This window comes from Puntigrus tetrazona, chromosome 3 (assembly GCF_018831695.1).
Source record: "Puntigrus tetrazona isolate hp1 chromosome 3, ASM1883169v1, whole genome shotgun sequence".
Lineage (NCBI taxonomy): Eukaryota > Metazoa > Chordata > Actinopteri > Cypriniformes > Cyprinidae > Puntigrus > Puntigrus tetrazona.
Window position 1 is genome coordinate 11,976,568 of NC_056701.1, and position 18,090 is coordinate 11,994,657.

The 18,090-nt window shown below is 35.9% G+C and overlaps 4 protein-coding genes across 5 annotated transcripts; 3 read left to right on the forward strand and 1 right to left on the reverse strand.

Moving 5' to 3' along the window:
* The first annotated feature begins 320 nt into the window (after positions 1-320).
* prl (prolactin) lies at positions 321-2,491 on the forward strand. Its single transcript, XM_043228260.1, has 5 exons — positions 321-351; positions 511-632; positions 767-874; positions 1,953-2,135; positions 2,303-2,491. Exons 1-5 carry the CDS (start codon positions 321-323, stop codon positions 2,489-2,491), a joined length of 633 nt encoding a protein of 210 aa, XP_043084195.1.
* A 704-nt stretch (positions 2,492-3,195) lies between these two features.
* Positions 3,196-5,433, forward strand: LOC122329533 (GTPase IMAP family member 4-like). Of its 2 annotated transcripts, none has more exons than XM_043225818.1 (2): positions 3,196-3,291; positions 3,496-5,433. In XM_043225818.1, exon 2 carries the CDS (start codon positions 3,506-3,508, stop codon positions 4,811-4,813), a length of 1,308 nt encoding a protein of 435 aa, XP_043081753.1. In that variant the 5' UTR covers positions 3,196-3,291; positions 3,496-3,505; the 3' UTR covers positions 4,814-5,433. The 2 variants fall into 2 exon arrangements, with proteins under 2 accessions (XP_043081753.1, XP_043081762.1); XM_043225827.1 differs by having other exon boundaries at positions 3,236-3,291; positions 3,500-5,433.
* Positions 5,434-7,978: 2,545 nt separating this feature from the next.
* Positions 7,979-9,538, forward strand: LOC122333296 (GTPase IMAP family member 4-like). The gene is made up of 2 exons (XM_043230846.1): positions 7,979-8,112; positions 8,214-9,538. Exons 1-2 carry the CDS (start codon positions 8,094-8,096, stop codon positions 9,380-9,382), a joined length of 1,188 nt encoding a protein of 395 aa, XP_043086781.1. The 5' UTR covers positions 7,979-8,093; the 3' UTR covers positions 9,383-9,538.
* A 2,996-nt stretch (positions 9,539-12,534) lies between these two features.
* prmt1 (protein arginine methyltransferase 1) lies at positions 12,535-16,596 on the reverse strand. The gene is made up of 10 exons (XM_043235719.1): positions 16,496-16,596; positions 15,241-15,336; positions 15,000-15,155; positions 14,773-14,836; positions 14,497-14,639; positions 14,292-14,379; positions 14,053-14,168; positions 13,801-13,951; positions 13,563-13,684; positions 12,535-13,242 (listed from the first exon to the last, which is right to left on the reverse strand). The coding sequence occupies exons 1-10, from the start codon at positions 16,520-16,522 to the stop codon at positions 13,159-13,161; spliced, it is 1,047 nt and encodes a 348-aa protein (XP_043091654.1). The 5' UTR covers positions 16,523-16,596; the 3' UTR covers positions 12,535-13,158.
* Positions 16,597-18,090: the final 1,494 nt, after the last annotated feature.

The following is an 18,090-nucleotide window of genomic DNA, read 5'->3' on the forward strand; positions in this document are numbered from 1 at the left end:
TTTAAAAATTAAAAGAGAAGAAGGAATGTTTATCTAAGTGGTACATCTCCTGACCGTCTGACCATCATCTGATCATCAGATTTTTGCCCTCGTGTCCTTGTGTACCTGCTCGAACAGCTTCTAAATATTGATCAGCCAAACCCTCACATCAATGTTTTTCATTAGTATTAGGATTTAACTGATACACCTGGAGTGCTAGACTCATCGCATATGCAAAGTAGAGGAGAGCAGTTCTATATAATGAGAAGAAAATGACAGAGAGCTCAAGAGAGGAAATCAGTGTGCAAAGATTCAACTGAGACCAGGTAAAACCAGGTAAAATGACTCAAGGATCTAGACTGTACTTTGCAGGTAAGCAAACCTTCAGTTTTTCTCAAACTAAACTCTCTCTGCCACATTTTACACTTTACTTCTCCTTCCTCCTTCTTTACATGTCCTATTCTTACTTACTAGACTTCAGATGGCTCTAAAGTTATTTTTAAATGCTTTCTTTTTCTTTTTGCCTTTCAGTGGCTGTTCTGATGTGTGCATTTGTCTCCATTAATGGTGTGGGTCTGAATGATTTGCTGGAGCGAGCCTCTCAACTTTCAGACAAACTTCACTCTCTCAGCACCTCTCTCACCAATGACCTGGTCAGTACCAAACACCCTGGTAAACGTGTGTAAATGTGGTGTTATATGCCCACTCATTTAGCTTTATCCAAACAGGTATTTATTTCATTTATTTGATGTTGGTTGTTCAATATCAACCTTGCTTTCTTCCACAGGATTCTCACTTTCCTCCTGTTGGGAGGGTAATGATGCCCCGTCCGTCCATGTGCCACACATCCTCCCTTCAGATTCCCAATGACAAAGACCAAGCCCTGAAAGTCCCGGTAAGAGCACGCTTTACTGCATCCATCTTCATCTCTATCAAATGTAAAAAAAACTTTCTCCTGAATTCTCAGAAAGAAAGGTATGACAGCTGTCACTGGGGTGATACCTTTTAAAGAGGTACATGTTTTTATCTCTACACTTTTGTATCTCTATAACAAAAACACTATAGGTACTAATATGTACCCTTAAGGTAGCGTTATGGACCATTTAAGTTCAAAAGTTTACTTTCTGAAAAGGTATTACCACTGTGACAGCTTTCGCACTTTTATTTCTGATAATCTATTCCAGCTTTTTTATAATTACAATATGTAGAAATATACAAAATATACTAAAATACACAATATCAAAAAAATTTGTAATACTATATGATGTATCAAAGTATACTGTCAATAATTTACTAAATAAAGTCCTAATAGGATAAATAAAAAAATCCTATTATGTACCAACCCTTTATCAAAGGAATAATACTTTAATCAATCTTGGGGAAAAAAACACATTTTAATGAAAAAAGTTTTCCTTTCACCTATTGAATGATATTAATGACACTATAAAGACATTGAAAAAGAAATATATGTGAAGCAAGCTGTTTAATCTGTTTAAGTCCTCTACAGAGACTTCATTACTTTAGATGATGAATAGTTTTTATTCACATCCATCCATCCATCCATTTACGCGGGGGCAACAGTCTAAGCAGGGATGCCCAGACTTCCCTCTTCCCAAACACTTCCTCCAGCTCTTCCGGGGGAACACCGAGGCGCTCCCAGGCCGTGTTTTTATTCACATATGAGAATTAATCAAAAGGCATACACAGAGCACATTATTATGATACATATGCTCAACTACGCTTGCTTCTCTGACTCACCAGTTCTTGCAGAATCACAAACATGCTTTCGTGAAACCTCATTGGTTCGAAAACATTATTACCTGGAACAAGATGAATTTACTTTTATTTTTGGATGACCACCCTTTCATGTGCAAGATTAACTCAGAATAAACATCTCCCACTTGTGGTCACAAGTGTAGTTACAGGCCATGCAGAGAAGTAGTGAATGTTGCTTTATCTGCTTGTCTGTACAGGAGGATGAGTTGCTGTCTCTGGCTCGGTCACTGCTGCTGGCGTGGTCCGATCCCCTAGCCCTTCTCTCCTCTGAGGCGTCCAGCCTGGCACATCCAGAACGCAACACCATTAACAGCAAAACCAAAGAGCTGCAGGACAACATCAGCAGCCTGGGAGCAGGTCTGGAGCATGTCTTTAACAAGGTGATTGAACCTGAAACAACAGCTCACAGTGTGTATATTGCAAATGATGATTGCAGGAGGGCAATGCGAAGTACAACTGAATGATGATTGGATAAAAACCTTATCTGAAATCTTTTTAAGCAGGGTCGGTTCATAAATTGTCCCTGTCCGTGTTTTCTTCTCTACAGATGGGCTCATCTTCAGACAACCTGTCCACTCTCCCTTTTCACGTCAACAGCCTCGGCCAGGATAAAACCTCTCGACTTGTCAATTTCCATTTCCTGCTTTCCTGTTTCCGCAGGGACTCCCACAAAATTGACAGTTTCCTCAAAGTCCTTCGCTGCCGGGCAGCCAAGAAGAGGCCTGAAATGTGTTAAAGTGGAAATGCTGGTTTCAGCTTCTCTCAGTGTGGATGTTATGTTGAAATGGCAAAGCAGTGAGTTATATAAAAGCTTTCATATGAAATGGTAAACTATGCTCTTTATTGTTTGTTTTAAAGATGTAGATATTTAATTTGTCTTTATTATGTACTTGAATAATAACTGGACCGATAGCATAGATTACTCTGTCCCAAAAGTGAAAGAAAAAAAGGCATTTCAATAAATTTAAAAACAGCCAGGTTATGTAAAATGTCTGTGTGAAGTGATACTGTAGGCCTATGATGAATAGTACATAATGAGTATATAGAAATGTTTAACTACAGTTTGATAAGACATTTGTACGTAACGTGAACTAAAGCAAACTTAAGTAAAAATTAAAGAATTTATGTTGGATCTTTAACACAATTATATTTACAATTAACAATATTATCCACTGTAATGTGATATTTGAAGCTTTGCACCAATGTCAATAAATTTCTATCAAGCAGATTTAAATTGACAGCTATCAGACCTGGGGTTTTTTTTGTTTTTCAAATAATGCACAAAAATTAAGAGAAAGGTATAAAAATATACAAAACAATATTGGACAACAAAAACAGAAAACAAACAATGAACCTGCTATTGAATCCAGCTCCAGTGGATGGTGCTCTTGACAAATATGTGCAGATTCACGTGACACGCAGACAGAGGCGGAGCATCTAGTCTCAGCTGCTTGCAAGATTATACATTTGTTGGCAGGCATGAAATGCTTTCATTTGAACAGAAACAGACAACGATCGAGCGCAGAGGCTAAACAGGTACTTTAACAATTATTCAAATACGGGAAGAGGTTCAAAGTATAATGAAATTTTATCAAAGCAATGTTTTATATGTTTTGAAAACCATCAACAAAGATACATTTTAAATGAGAATAAAAAGTGTTAATGTCTAACTTAAAGACTTCAGGCAACAGATGACAATTTTTTGACTCACACGTGAATTTGTTCCTTTTTTTGTCAAAGAAAGGTTAAAATGGCTGAGCTGAGAATTGTTTTGTTGGGTAAACAAGGAGCAGGAAAGAGCGCTTCAGGAAACACTCTTCTGCGTAGTCAGTCATTCCACACAGCGGCAGGCTCAGAGCGAGTCACTCGCACCTGTGTAATGGGTAGGTCCACTTTAGACGAGCAAGAAATCAAAGTGATTGACACTCCTGGGTGGTGTGATTCACCTCAGTTGGAGACTGACATCAAGCAGGAAATCATCAGATGCATTAGTATGTCCAGTCCTGGGCCACATGTGTTTCTGTTGGTGCTGCCCATCGGCAGATTTACCAATGAAGAGATAAATACGGTCATGAATATCATGAAGGAGTTTGGGGATGAAGTCAGCAAATACATGATCGTGCTATTCACCAAAGGAGATGATCTGGAGGAGAGGCCTATTGAAGACTACCTAAAAGAACTTCACTCAGATCTGAAAGCAATCATTCAGATTTACGGTGGAAGATATCACGTCTTTAACAACAGAGACAAAAGCAACCAGAAACAAGTCTCTTCTCTTCTGATGAAGATCAATAAGATGGTGGAGAGGAATGAGGAAAAATGTTACACAACAGCCATGTATCAAAAAGCGAAGGACCAAAAGAGTGATGAGGGCAGACAACAATGTAGGAGAGAAAAGGATAATTCAGTTCCAGACGAAAGCAAAAGTCACTCTACAAATCAAAATGGAGATAAGAGAAGCAGACACGATGGTATGAAAGGTAGAGAGCACAGAGGTATATCAGAGGCCGGAAAGGAGTGTTCACAGAAATGGAAAACGCAACAGCAAACCAGAGATACACAACACAGAGAGTGTGAAAGAATAAAGCAGTTCACAATGGAAGTAGAAAGTGAAAAATGGGAGAAAGGAGAAGAACAGAGAAGAAGAGAAAAGCCTGGAGAAGATGACAAAAGACAGAGGAGTTACGAGGTTGATGATGCCATTAGGAGATATGGAGAAGAAAATGGAGAAATATCAAGGGAAATAAAAACACTAAAACATACTATAAAACAGTTAAATGAATCAATAATTAAAAATGATGCTTTAAAGTGTATGTGGAGTAATGAGAGGGACAAATTAATAACTAAAATACATGAACTGAAAACAGAGGTAATGATTAAGAATAATGAGCTTAAACAAGCAGAAATGAAGAATGAAGAATTAAAGCAACAGTTTAAAGAACAAACTGAGATGTTTGAGAAGATGGAAAAATTATGGGCTCAGCAAAAAACACAAGATGAAAAAACAAAATCACATGCTTTCTTCGATTTTTTTCAAAGTTTATTTAATTTAAAATGACCCATATTACTATCACCATAGTGTTTGCAATGTTTAACATGATCATTACAAACATCATGTGATATCAAAATAATATATCCACATATATGCATAATTCAACCCAGAGGCATTTAAGGTACCGAATTTTGATTGAAATGCACTTTTCTGTTATTCTCTTCTAACTCAGATTCAGACTTTGTATAAGAAATGTTTCATAAGCAGAGTAGTTTGAGAAATTAATGTTTATGGCACAATGTTTTATTATGTATTTCACTAAGCAATGTGCATGATCCGCACATCAGTAAAGTTTGTCATGATTATTGTTGAAACAAAATATCCTATTCATTTAGGAATTACACTGTTCTTGTAATACATTAATGATTTTTTTAATATATATATAATTGATGCCTATTTTTGTTATATATATTTTTTTACTATTTCTGTTCCAAGAGTTTTTACAAGGGACTATTTTCCCTTATTTGAACAAAAATCATATCAAAATATATAATGCGGATGCATATGTAATGCATATAATGTTCTTACGTTATGTGCAAGTCATTTATTTCTAAACTTTATATGTGTTGTGCTGTTTTGTGTGTAATGTAACTATTACGTACACAATAAAGGGATATTAAAAAGAAGTTGTATACAATGGCAATTGCTTGCCACAAACATTTACAGTTGTGTATTGTGAGTATAATCCTCCATAATCAGGCAGCAGTTAATCTGAGTTCTTGCTTCCTGAACGCTCTCACTCAAAATATCTATTTGTAAGGTTGTCGGTTTTTCTTCTCACTGAACAATTTTGAGGTTTTAAGAAAATGAGGAAGAAGCAAAAATTCGCTAGAATGGCCATTTTCATTCGCATTCATGCAAAACATATTTATATATTCATTTTCATGCTATTTTCAAAAAGACTTTCGTGTTATAGAATGAATTTAGTATATAATATAAATAATCCATATGCGTTGTCATTAGACATTAAATTAATAAATTCAATTAATTAATAGTAAATTATCAAGCTGGGCATTTATATAGTTGTGGGAAAAATAGAAAAATGTTCTGGGGGGTGTCAAGCCAGTATTTATAACTAAAACAATTGAATCTTTTTAAGACAACATCTCACACAAAGCACAGCCTGTTATCATTAATTACATCTCTTTCATAAACATTTTTACTTTCACTTTTTCATACATAGTGAAAGAACTTTTGTTACTGTTGATAAAAGCACAAACTGTTGAAAAAAATGTAAAATAAAAAAAATGTAGAAAACTAAACTTGACACAAGAGTGATTCTTTAGAGATCTCTGATGTACAGTGGCTGGGAGAGCTGTGAGAGGTGCTGTGGTTTGAAGTTGTAATAAGTGTTTTCTCTTCCCCCCATACTGAAGAGAAATGATCTTGAAATCTTCAATCTGTTAGTAACTCACATATTGTACGAACCTCCTTGCAACCAAGGCATGACATTATGTTGATTCATTTTATAAGGCAATAAAGTTTCTTCATTAAATAAAGGTAACTTAATGAAAATTCTATCATCATTTAGTCACCCTAATGTCATCTTTGAAAATGCTTGCTTTCTTTTCTTTCCGAAAATATCTTAATTTGTTTTCCAAATTTGGAACAACATGAGGGAATGACAGGTTTCATTTTTGGATCAACTACACCTTTAAAACTTAACTTATCCTACTTCATACTGTAAATCAAATGGAATGAGAACGTTATGTATCTATGGTATGTTTACTGTCGCGTCTTTGGACTGTTTGTTGTTGTTGTTGTTGTTTTTTGTCGTGTGACATGTGTTCCGTGTGACCTACTTTTGTTAATATTGTCATTGTCTTCACCTGTGTCTAGTTAATTTAGTATTTAAGTTCTAGTTTGATCCTGTGTGTTCTCGTCTTTAATATGCGTGTGGTTTTTGTCTTGTCTGCCTGCCTGTAAATATATTGTTTATTTCGTTCTGAGAAGATTAAAGTGTTTACGTTTACCTTATGCTTGTTGCGTGCTCTCTTGCTAACCACACCGTGACATTTACACATGCTAATGTTTTGATTTAATCATAGAAGAATGAGGAACTGGTTAATGTGGTTGGGGAAAACAAATTCTGCTGTGGAAACACACCTAATGCTGGAAACAAAGCCGTATTATTAGTTATAGTTTTAAGATACGTCTCACAAATAGGAACGAAAAAAGAGTTAGTAACTGAGCTACATCATTTTAAAGTAACTAATTACCGGGGAAAGTAACTATTGCTTTATTTCAAAAATATATATATATAAAAATTCTTGGGTGAACCCAATATTAAATGTGTAAAACCAGTGAAATAGATGCTAACATCTACACTATTTATCTACTGACATATAGCAGCAGTCAGTCAAGACTTTTATAATTTTGCATTATATGATGATATAACTTTGGTAATCAGAATTACCTTGTATGAATGCATATATGTTGACTGAATTAGGACTGGTGGTGGTGCTTGTTTATCATGAAGTGTTTCTATACAAAGGGGGGGAGGGGTAAAAAAATATATAACATAAGAAAACTACTCCTACTAACAACAATATAAAACGCACTAAGGATTAATGAGCTGCTGGGTTCGTGAATATTAATCATGTAGTCAGCGCTTGCCCGAATTGATTTGCTGAAATCAAAACAAAAAAGGAAAAAAGAATTACCTAGGTGCTTTTATTTTAAAGTGCCCTTATTATGAGTTATGAAAGGTTCATATTTTGGTTTTGAAAGTCCCAAACAACAGGTACATGCAAGGTCAAGGTCATTTTCGCATAATATGCTTTTATATTACCTTATTTGTTGAAATGATATCTTTCTTTAGGTGTTTTTCAGAGTCAGTGGATAGTGGATCTTTACTAGTTTTTTACTAGTAATTATATCACGTGCCCTAAAGACTGTTCAGTTTAAACTCTTTCCAATATTAATTCAGAAAGGTTTTTAGAATTTTCAAAAGATAAAAAAATGCATTCTGAAAACGCTTTCTGAAAATGTTATTTTAGTTATTTTGGTTAGTTATATGTTCAGATATATGGACAGAATATCAACAAAAAGAACAACCTTGCGACTCATATATCTGCTCATATATCTTGTAATAAATCCTCAAAATGATACATGGACTGTTCAGTTAATTGCTTATTTTTCTTGTTTTCATTTGTGATTTCAGGTTGTAGTCTGACAACTCGTCATACTGCTCACGTAAAATGGGATGGACTGAGGCATCCCTTAAATGGCTTTCTTTCGTTTCGCTTTTCCAGACTCTGTCTGGGTGTTTGCAAACTAAACCAAAATGAATCAACAAATCTCAGGTATGTAACGGATTTATTTTCTTGTATATTCTCATGTGTCTTAAAGCTTTGTCTGTGACAAAACACAATGCATTGTTTGTTTTATTTTCTTTTGTGTAAAGAATTTAGGATTGTCCTAGTTGGCAAAACAGGAGTGGGTAAAAGTGCCACCGGTAACACCATCCTTGGAAGAAATCATTTTCACAAAGAAGCGAGCTCTAAATCTGTGACTAAGCAGTGCAGTCTGGCCACCACTATTATTGATGGCAAAGCAATCAAAGTTGTGGACACTCCAGGCTGGTGTGACACACAGCTCTCTGAGGCTGAGCTCACAAAAGAGACGGTGAAATGCATTGACATGTCATACCCTGGACCGCATGTCTTTCTTTTTGTTCTGGCAATCGGCCGCTTCACAGCTGAAGAGAAGAAAACTGTCCAGAAGATACAGGAGATCTTTGGGGAAGGAGCTACAAGATACACAATGATTTTGTTCACAAGAGGAGATGACCTGGAGGAAACAAGCATTGACAGCTATCTGAAAGAAGCTATAAAAGATCTACAAGACTTGGTTTCCAAGTGCAATGGCAGATACCACGTTTTCAATAACAGAGATAAAAGCTATAACCAAGTCACTGTGCTCCTGCAAAAGGTCCAAGACATGGTAAAAGAAAATGGTGGTGAATGCTACACAAACACAACATACCAGCTGCTGGACACATACAAGAAAAGAGAGGTTGAGTTACAAAAAGAAGCTGAAGCCACTAGAAAGGAGATGCAAACCAGAGAAGCTGAGCTCCAAAGACGAATAAATCTCATGGAACAGGAACAGCAGCGTCAAAAGTTGAGAGAAGCACGGCTGGTGCAACAACTGAGAAAAAATGAAATTGAAAGTGTTATAGGAGGTGCTGTTATGGTTTCTTTGCTGGAGCAAATGCAAATTGAAGAAAATGAAAGGAGACAACAAGACAAACAAGAGAAAGAAACAGCATTAAGTGCCCTGGCTACAGAACATCGACTGAAAATGAGTGCTGAGAGACAACAGCAGAGAGCAGATAAGTTTCGGTATCAGCGTCGCATACAAGAAGAGGAGTTGAGAAGACGAAATGAAGAGCGTGAAAATATACGAAGAATGGAGAGTGAGAAACAGAGGTTCTCACAGGAGAAGCAAGATATTTTAAGAAAGTACAAAGCAAGAATACATATGCTGGAAGAACAGAACCGGAAAGCAGAAGCTGACAAAGAAGAAATGTTAAAGAATTCTTTCAAAAAGACCAGTTGCATTATTTCATAAATAGCTACTTAGACTAAATTTAGTTTTCTGGTGTAACGCTCTTTGATGTGAAGATAAGTGTAAATATAACAGGTTTTCTAAATGTAATAAATTATTGAACATCTGGTTTAATTGTTTAATTTTATTGTAAATGTATAATTAAACAGTTCAGACATCTGAAGATGTGTATTTTGTAGTATTATTTAACGTGTTGTGCTGTCAACATTCATAATTTGAATGACTCTGACTCAAATCAGGGGCAGCAATCAAATCAAACATCTGAGAAAGCCAGATAAATTCTCAAACAGTGTATGAAGCCTAGAAGAGCAGAGATGAGAAAAATCATGCCAACATGAACAGCAATAAAACAAGTTATGTTAGATCCCATAAATCCAACACAATCACTTTCCTCAAATCATGATTTTATGGCGACGTTGTTAGGACGTTGTCGTGGTAAAGTTCCAATTTTTTTAGAATCTTGGATAACGTCACAGAAACATTGTTGGCACATCCTCAAAAAACGTCACTAATTAGTCCTATGTAGCAGATATATATATATATATATACCTAGATGTCTTATTTGTGACTGATGCCACAATCCTGCAGAGAATGGCTAAGCGGTTTTGTGCAAACCTACAGTGTGGAGAAGGACATCAAATACACCGTTCCAACATGGTGGTCACATCTACGTGCCTGGAGCGGGAAGGTCCAGGAATTGGCCCAAGAAAGGCATCCAATGGTAGATGAAGGTTTCCTGCATATTTTGTCTGTAACTCAACTTTAGATTAAACTCAAATCTGACTCCATTTTATTATGACCTCGAATTTTAGGTTGAAATACAAATTGGTTGTTTATCTATTTCTAATTTGTATCTTTTTTATTGGGTTATTATAGTTAACTCTTTATTATTCACTTGTTTGTTTGGGTGCAATGTCGCTAGCAAGGATATATCGTAATTTACTAGAGTCAATAATTAGTAACAATTTATTATCAGTCAGATACATATGTATTATGCCAATTCAAACACATCAGATCATATTAATACAAAACACCAGGTTCTCAGAGACCAGTCTAAAAGTAAAATGGGCATACCTGACCTTAAGAAATACATAGTGTGAAGTGTAGAGAAACACTTCATACTACGGCTTTCTGGTTACAGAATCACCCTGACCCTTTTGCTACATTCCTTTAAATATCAAACCAAGATGAAACAAGCCCCCAAATGAAGGAAAATACCAAAAACTGAATTTTGACATGGGTAGTTTACACCTCAATGGGAACAGAAGATAATTTACATGGAATGACCCTTGGAGAGGGTACACCCATTGCAAGTAAAATATCTATGAAATCTTCAATTCTTTGTTACCGTTAAGTTTACTTCTTTAGAAATAAGTCCACTGACCCAGTCGCACGCCATTTCAGATGATACTAGACATGACTGTTAGTTCACTCACATTGGCATTTTCATGTAGCAAACTGAATAGAAGGAAAGATGGGTGGAGGGGTTTTTAGAAAGAACCAAATTGCAAGGTAGTTTCCTACACCTCCACCCTGTAGGGTGTCTTGAAGATGTTTGTATCTTTGCATTGTCTTTGCATTATCTTTGCAAAGTATCTAAGGTTGTTTTATCCTTACAAGGCGTCTATGTATATCTATGCCAAGGAGAATGTTGTAGCAACGTGGTCAGCTGGTCTCATGATAATTTGAATATCCTTTGGTAAATATACTGAATATATCAAACACTTTAAAAGATGCCATGAATTTTAACTGATTATATTATTAATATTTTTATTAATACATTATAGCCCATTTATTTTTGGGCCAAAACTGAAGACGGGGTACTAGAAAGAGAGAGCAGTCATTTTTTTGTTTCAATTTAATAGCTCAACAAAGGCTCATGATAACTTTTTAAATTATTGCACTACATGTATTATAATATCATTTGAATAACCTTTGGGAATAATATATGAATTATTATAAGCCTATTTGTATAATTATTAGGCTAATATATTAGGCCTATTTATTCATATATATATAATATATTTGTGTGCATGTATATACATGTCATTCAACATATTTAGTTTTGGCTTGCTGTGTCATCTTATGTTTTAATGTCTCACAATAATAAGGTGATACCATACTAATTATTTAGTCCCATTAAAGAAAAAGAGAACCAAGATAGATATGAAAATAATTCTTCAGCTTGAAAAGAAAACATTTAGACAATAAGGTTTCAGAGTATTGAAAGTTATTTAAAACATTTTTTTAAAGATGTAATCGCAAATGTTCTGTAAACAAACTAAATTGTTAGCTGTTAAATGTTTCTTCATGACTCACACCCCTAACAGTGCATATTTGAGACACTCCTCATGAATGGGAGCTCATCTTTATTTACTAATATAGTATTGAGGGGTTAAGCACTTTTTTTTTTTTTATTTAAAAAGATTAGAGTAACTTATCAGAGCTATACAAACCAATAAGACCATAAAGGAATTAGACTAAAAGGGCCATAAATCAGTATACCCATAACACGTCTACTGCAATTTGTAAAAATCCCCTAATTTACCATTCTCTACAGTTAGTCTCCTGAGAAGTCAGTGTGTGTTTTTAATTATTAAAACAAAGGATTCAGATTCAATTTAACTTTTTATTTCATTAAAAAAAAAAAAAAAAAAAAAAAAAAAAAAAAACCTTTGAAAAAAATGAACTTCCTAATGGACAAATGCCCGCCTGGTAATAATCCAAACCAGTGCTAGACAAGACATCTGAACTTGCACCCTTCGACAAAAACACTAATACACAGCAACACTATGAGAGAAGATCACAATATGGAACAAAAGTGAAGTTACTCAAACACAGGATAAGCATCACCTTCGATAAAAGCACTCAAATGGAAAATTTAGTCTGAAGGTTTTCCTCCATGGAATTAAATTGTAGTTCTGGGTCTGAGAAACTTAGTTTTAAGTGCTTATAGTGCAAAAGAGCAGCAGATAAGCTTAAACTAAACGGTCATTCAACGGATGAAAACTCCTCTATGCCATTAAAAAGATCAACAGATCTAAAATAGTGCTCATTAACACCACCTATGGAGTTACACGAGATTATCATGCGAACTCATCCATAACATGATAATATCCTCTGATTACATCATTGCAACAAAGTTTATTAAAAAAAAAAAAAAAAAAAAAAAAAAAAAAAAAAGGGGACATAGGAGCACTACATGAATTAAAACTGTTACTCCAAAGAGACAAGTGGCTCCCTCTACTGATGGTCCAAAACAATGGCCTCAAAGTACAGAACACACAAAAAAAAAGAAAAAAAAAAGAAAAATGATATGGGCTCATTCAGATACTACTGGGCAGGACTCCTGTCCACAGTGAAACATGACAGGTTTTTACCTACATGGAAGATGCTGGCTTTGCCAGATGGAATATGAAAACATGGCTGATTTGCATTTTCTACAGGTGACCAACAACATGTTGGCATGGCAAAAACAAAAAACATAAGTATGTGGATGAAATATCAGACAAACAGGTAACCGAGCAGTCACACGTGTACATGCATAAACCCAAGGTATTTTATCCAAGATGGTGCACCTAAAATTTGGAAAAAGGGTCAAAAAGAATGCCATGTTTAATCCTATTGGGCACATTTCTAAGAGGAGGAAGAAAAGAAAAAAAGTCAGCATTCTGTAAAACAGAATCTTTAAAAATGTGTCATGCACAGTTTGGAATAATGTACATGGATTCACAGACACAAGTGTGCACTGCTCTGTGATGCTTCACACACAAAGGAACCTAGCGCATCCTGTATTCTGACGTCTTGGACACCTCACAAAGCTGACCCTTGAAGTCGATGTCAACAGTAAAGTCCAGGTCTCTCTGGAAAACAGAAAGTTGTGTTAATTAAATTATGAAATATCCTCTTAATGGAATGTGATCCATGTATATATCTGAAGAACTTTAACATTCATCTATTAACTTAGGATAAATCAACAGGTGCAAATGTAAAAATTAAGACAAAGCTTTACCAGTGTGATAAGTTTTAAATTATCAAGATATAAATAAATAGGTTTAATTAAAATTACACTGTGCTGTAAGAAGCTTCTGCTGTAAAAAGCCTTTGAAGCCAAAACTAATTTATTTTTAAGTTATTGTAACTATGCAGAACCATATAATATAAACTTTACACTTTCACTTACATTATTCTTGACATTGGGTTTCATGCTGATGGTGCCAAAGATCTCCTCTCCAGTCTTCACCGTCAGATAGTCATCAAGGTAGAAGACAGTCTGCTTCCAGTGAGTGTAAGGAGACTCTGGGCCTAAAAAGACAAGTGCACAGTTTTTTTCCCCCAGAGTTCATAAACTAAATTCATGGTGGAGAGAAGGAAAAAAACCCAAAAAACTGTAGTAAAGGGGTGAAAAAGACATCACTCACTAGTAGAGAAACCTGTCCTCTTGTGGCAGCGAGTGAACTCAATGTTGAAGTAGGTTACCAGCGCATGAATGTAGTCATTCCTTTTCACCTGCAGGCAGAAAGGTGACGTGAAGGACAGGTCCTCAATCTTCACCGTGTAGATGTCCACCTCCTAAAAAGGACAGAGAGAGAATTGTTAAAGTTAAGCAAGTGTGTGGTGGGGGTAATTTAAAAAAAAAAAAAAAAATTAAATAAATTTTAAAATAAACTAACCTTAATGAGACAGGCAGTACTAACAAGCTGTTTAGGGTCAACGACATCCACAAGTGGTTCCTTAATGGCCACTTCCTTAATACAGGACATGTCAAAGCCATAAACATTCTCCCACCCTGGAGGAGAAAAAAAAAAAGAAAAAAAAGAGAGAGAGAAAAAAAAAGAGAGAAACAAATGAAACTGCGTCCCATTTCAGCCACAGCAGAAGTGACCACAAATGCAATCAGAGATTGACATACAGTGAATTTTGTAGTCCTTGTACTGTCTATCCTCAATAGCAGTGACATAGAGCGTGGCTCTGTCAGGGAAAATCAGGCCATCAGGTTTCTGAAAAAAACATGGGCAACATGAGCATTCATCAAATAATGGTTAGCAAGCGCAATTCTTTACAATGAATAGCTTCAATGCTCTAAACCTTTAAAAAGGAAATTTGCATACACCCACCAGCCATTTGTCTCTGGCATAAATGACAGTGTTAAGCATGGATTCGTAGAAGAGACAGTATCCCATCCACTCGGAGATGATTATGTCTACGTTCTCCACAGGAAGCTCAACCTCCTCTACTTTGCCCTTAATGATGGTAACAACTGGACAAGGAAAATTAAGTTAAGGATTTGATTGAACTCACAAGAGTGTAAGTTTAGCTTAAGAGATCATCACAAATGCACTACACGAATGAGATCTGCAAATCATAATTCAAGAGCTATGAGAAGTTCTTACTGTGATCCAACTTGTTGGCCTTCACAATCTTCACAGCATAGTCTGATATACTGCTGCACTCAATCTGGAGAAAGAATTACAAAAGAATGTAAATCCCGACAAAAGCACAGCATGATCACCCACCCATCACCTTGACAGGACGGGCAAATACCTAATTTAAATACATGAGTCTATCCATAAATACAAAGAGGGTGACATTTACATCAACAGGTAGGATTTACACTTACCCCGATAACTTTCTTGGCCCCAGCCTTGGCTGCAAACATACAAAGGATGCCGGTTCCACTTCCCACATCCAGCACTACTTTATCCTTGAAGAGATGCTTGTTGTGGAACATGGAGTTTCTGTACGTCAGAGTACGAACTTCATCCTTCAGCATCTCCTGTGGAAGGAGGGGTTAAACGTTAGTCACGGACAAAGTCATTTAACCGCACCAATATTCACGAAACATGAACTGAAGACTGTACCTCATGGATGCCAAAGTGTGCATAGGAATCAAAGTAGTAGTCTTTGGAGGTCATGTCTTCTGCTGCAGGTTTTGCTGAGCTTTCTCCCTGGGACACCTATTAAAAAGAAAAAAAGCTGGGTATTGCTGAAGTTCAGGCAGGGTTTTTGCATGGTACATATAGTTTTGAAAAGTTGCCATGACCAAAAACCCAGCTACACCAGATGGTGAAAAATATGTTCTGTAGCTAATGTTTCAACATCGATTTTTTTGTTATGCAAATTTTAGCAAAAAAGGACATATCTTGTTTTGGGTCACGCATGACTCGTTTTAGAAACGGGGGGAAAGAGAAAAGATTCAGAAAGCGCTCTTCATCTACTACGGAAACTAGGAAGGACGTAGTTAACTCACTTTACGAACAAAGAACAAATCTGTTAAATGGATTCAGGAGATTCAAAACCCTGCGGCCAATCAAACCCCGCCACTAAAATCACAATTAACAGAGCTTGTGTGAATTTAAAACCCATTTAAATGCAAATGTAAATTTTAGTCTGTTAAAACCGTGATAAACGCATTTTCCCCCACACTGCATATTTATTAGAGAATAAAAGTATCGGTTACACCATTTCTTCTTTTTTTAATGAGAAGAACCGTGTTAATGGCGTCGGAAACCCTTTGAAACTTTTCATTTAAATACATGTGAAAACCTGGTTTTAAAAGCTTTAATTATTTGACCACGCCGCAAATCATAGCACTCTGCTCACTGATAACTAATTAGTCGTGGTTTGGTGAACAAAGCTGTTAAGAAGTAGCAAGCACATCCCATGCGGTGCTCCGTCCCATGCGGTCTTCAGCCAACAATAAGTCATTGAAGCGCGCCGCCAGCATGCTCTGAACGACCCTCATGGAAACCGAACGAGCAGCTAGCTAACAGGACTTACATATAACGTTAAATCCTACCCGTTTACACGTAAAATAGTTACACTTAACATTTTAAAACTCTGAACCAACTCGTTTTAGCCTATTAGCAATAGCAGACACGTGATGCTAAATGAATGAATTATTCGCGGCTGGCTAAAATGGATGCTCAAGATGCGTGTGCGCACATTTCCAGCCACCTGATAACGACATACGCAGCACATAAATCTCTTCGTCGACTAAAGAATCGGAGCTAGGACGTAACAAATAAAGCTTGCATGTTGAGTTGAACTATCACAAACGGCTATTTGGCCTCGGAAGTGTTCCATGCGATAGGGCCCTGAATAGCGCCAGCTTACCTCCATTCTGTCCGCTGTCTCCGCCATTTCGGTAAACTGGATCGTACCACGACTGCAGCACTGCTCATGTAAAACACAATTGTTTTGCTCCCGCCCCTTCGTCTATACTGAATGATTTGATTGGACGGCAATCACGGGATTTACTTTAGGCTCCGCCCACTTTCTTGCGGCTCGCTTTCATTGGCTCAAGTTCTCTGCGTTTTTCCGCTCCTTTGAAGCGTGGCTTTCATTGGACCACACTGTAGCGCGATCTCTAATTTATTATTTAATAAATTTTTCATACTACACGTTATTTGAGAATTATGATTTTTTTAGGTAGGCAGGTTATTAGACTTGGACTGATTTCAGTGACCATATTATACGTTTACAAAAACGTTTTAGCAAACTAATATATTTTGTTCACAAGAACACACCTAAACAGATGGAAGGGATTCATTCAAATATAGATTATAAGTATAAGTATAGATTCGTGCTAATCGTACTGTCTCGAGATAGATAGATAGATAGATAGATAGATAGATAGATAGATAGATAGATAGATAGATAGATAGATAGATGAACTATCCTTTTAAATTAGAACGAGCTATGCAAAGCCTATTTGATGCTACTATAGATACCACTATATAGTCCAATCAATGTTAAGAAAGATGCCTTTAGAATAGTGTGCATTTACTGATAAATTGTATGACTATAATTCAATATTTGGGGAAATTTGCTAAATTAGTTGCACAAAACTGGCAGGTACCAACTTGCTCTATTAGTAAAGATAACCCCTTAGATGGGACAAGAAGCCCCCAAGGTAAATCTCAGCTATCATCTGATTTCTGTAGAATATATAAATTAATTATTTTAAAGAGCCGATATGACAGGCTGGGCATCACACCGGTTAAGCTCTGTATAGGCTCAAGCATTTCGACAAATGAGCTCATAACACCATTCAAAACACATTTTGGACATATTCATGAAATGTGATTTTGATTCTAACAGTTACAGTTACAAGAAGATAACAAATGTGCAGATAGAACGATAAAAAAAAAAAAATGGCAAAACACCGTAAAAATATACAATTTTAAGCAGATTTTTGAGCTTCAGCAGATTTTTTAGTTTTTTTCAACTTCTTGTTTCAAGTGTGTATAACAAAAGTTGAGAAAACTCCTACAAAAATAAATTGCAGCGCAACTAGATGGTGTTACAGACAAACAGATGGTGGTAAGTGCTTAAAAAAAAAGAAGTATAAAAAAATCTTAAAAAACGTATATGTATAAAATCACAACAATAAAAACAAGGAATATAATATAATAATAAAACCAAGAAATTTAAAAACAAACATTTTTAAACTTTATTCAAACTCTTGCACACTAAGTACAAAAAAACCTTTCAAAACACCTAATCATTTCACTACTTCAACCCCTACTTACTTTAACAATCATAAACAATACAATTAAAAGTCGGGGTTCTACTTCCAACTGATTAACCTACACACTTGTCGTTCTTTGCCCACTTTCTAAACATAATTTAACTGATTGCACATAAAATACAGTGCAGTCGATTCGGACGTAGCATAGTGCTTATTCAACAAATGCACAGCTAAACAG

What these genes read in the sequence shown, in the direction of transcription:
- prl (XM_043228260.1), top strand. Translation starts at nt 321, where the DNA reads ATGACTCAAGGATCTAGACTGTACTTTGCAG. An exon ending in ACCAAGCCCTGAAAGTCCCG is followed by an intron (nt 875 to 1,952) that starts GTAAGAGCACGC and finishes TTGTCTGTACAG; the next exon opens with GAGGATGAGTTGCTGTCTCT. An exon ending in TGGAGCATGTCTTTAACAAG is followed by an intron (nt 2,136 to 2,302) that starts GTGATTGAACCT and finishes TCTTCTCTACAG; the next exon opens with ATGGGCTCATCTTCAGACAA.
- LOC122329533 (XM_043225818.1), top strand. Translation starts at nt 3,506, where the DNA reads ATGGCTGAGCTGAGAATTGTTTTGTTGGGTAAACAAGGAGCAGGAAAG.
- prmt1 (XM_043235719.1), bottom strand. Translation starts at nt 16,522, where the DNA reads ATGGCGGAGACAGCGGACAGAATGGAG. An exon ending in AGACAGCGGACAGAATGGAG is followed by an intron (nt 15,337 to 16,495) that starts GTAAGCTGGCGC and finishes TCTTTTTAATAG; the next exon opens with GTGTCCCAGGGAGAAAGCTC. An exon ending in GAGGACAGGTTTCTCTACTA is followed by an intron (nt 13,685 to 13,800) that starts GTGAGTGATGTC and finishes TTGTCTTTTTAG; the next exon opens with GCCCAGAGTCTCCTTACACT.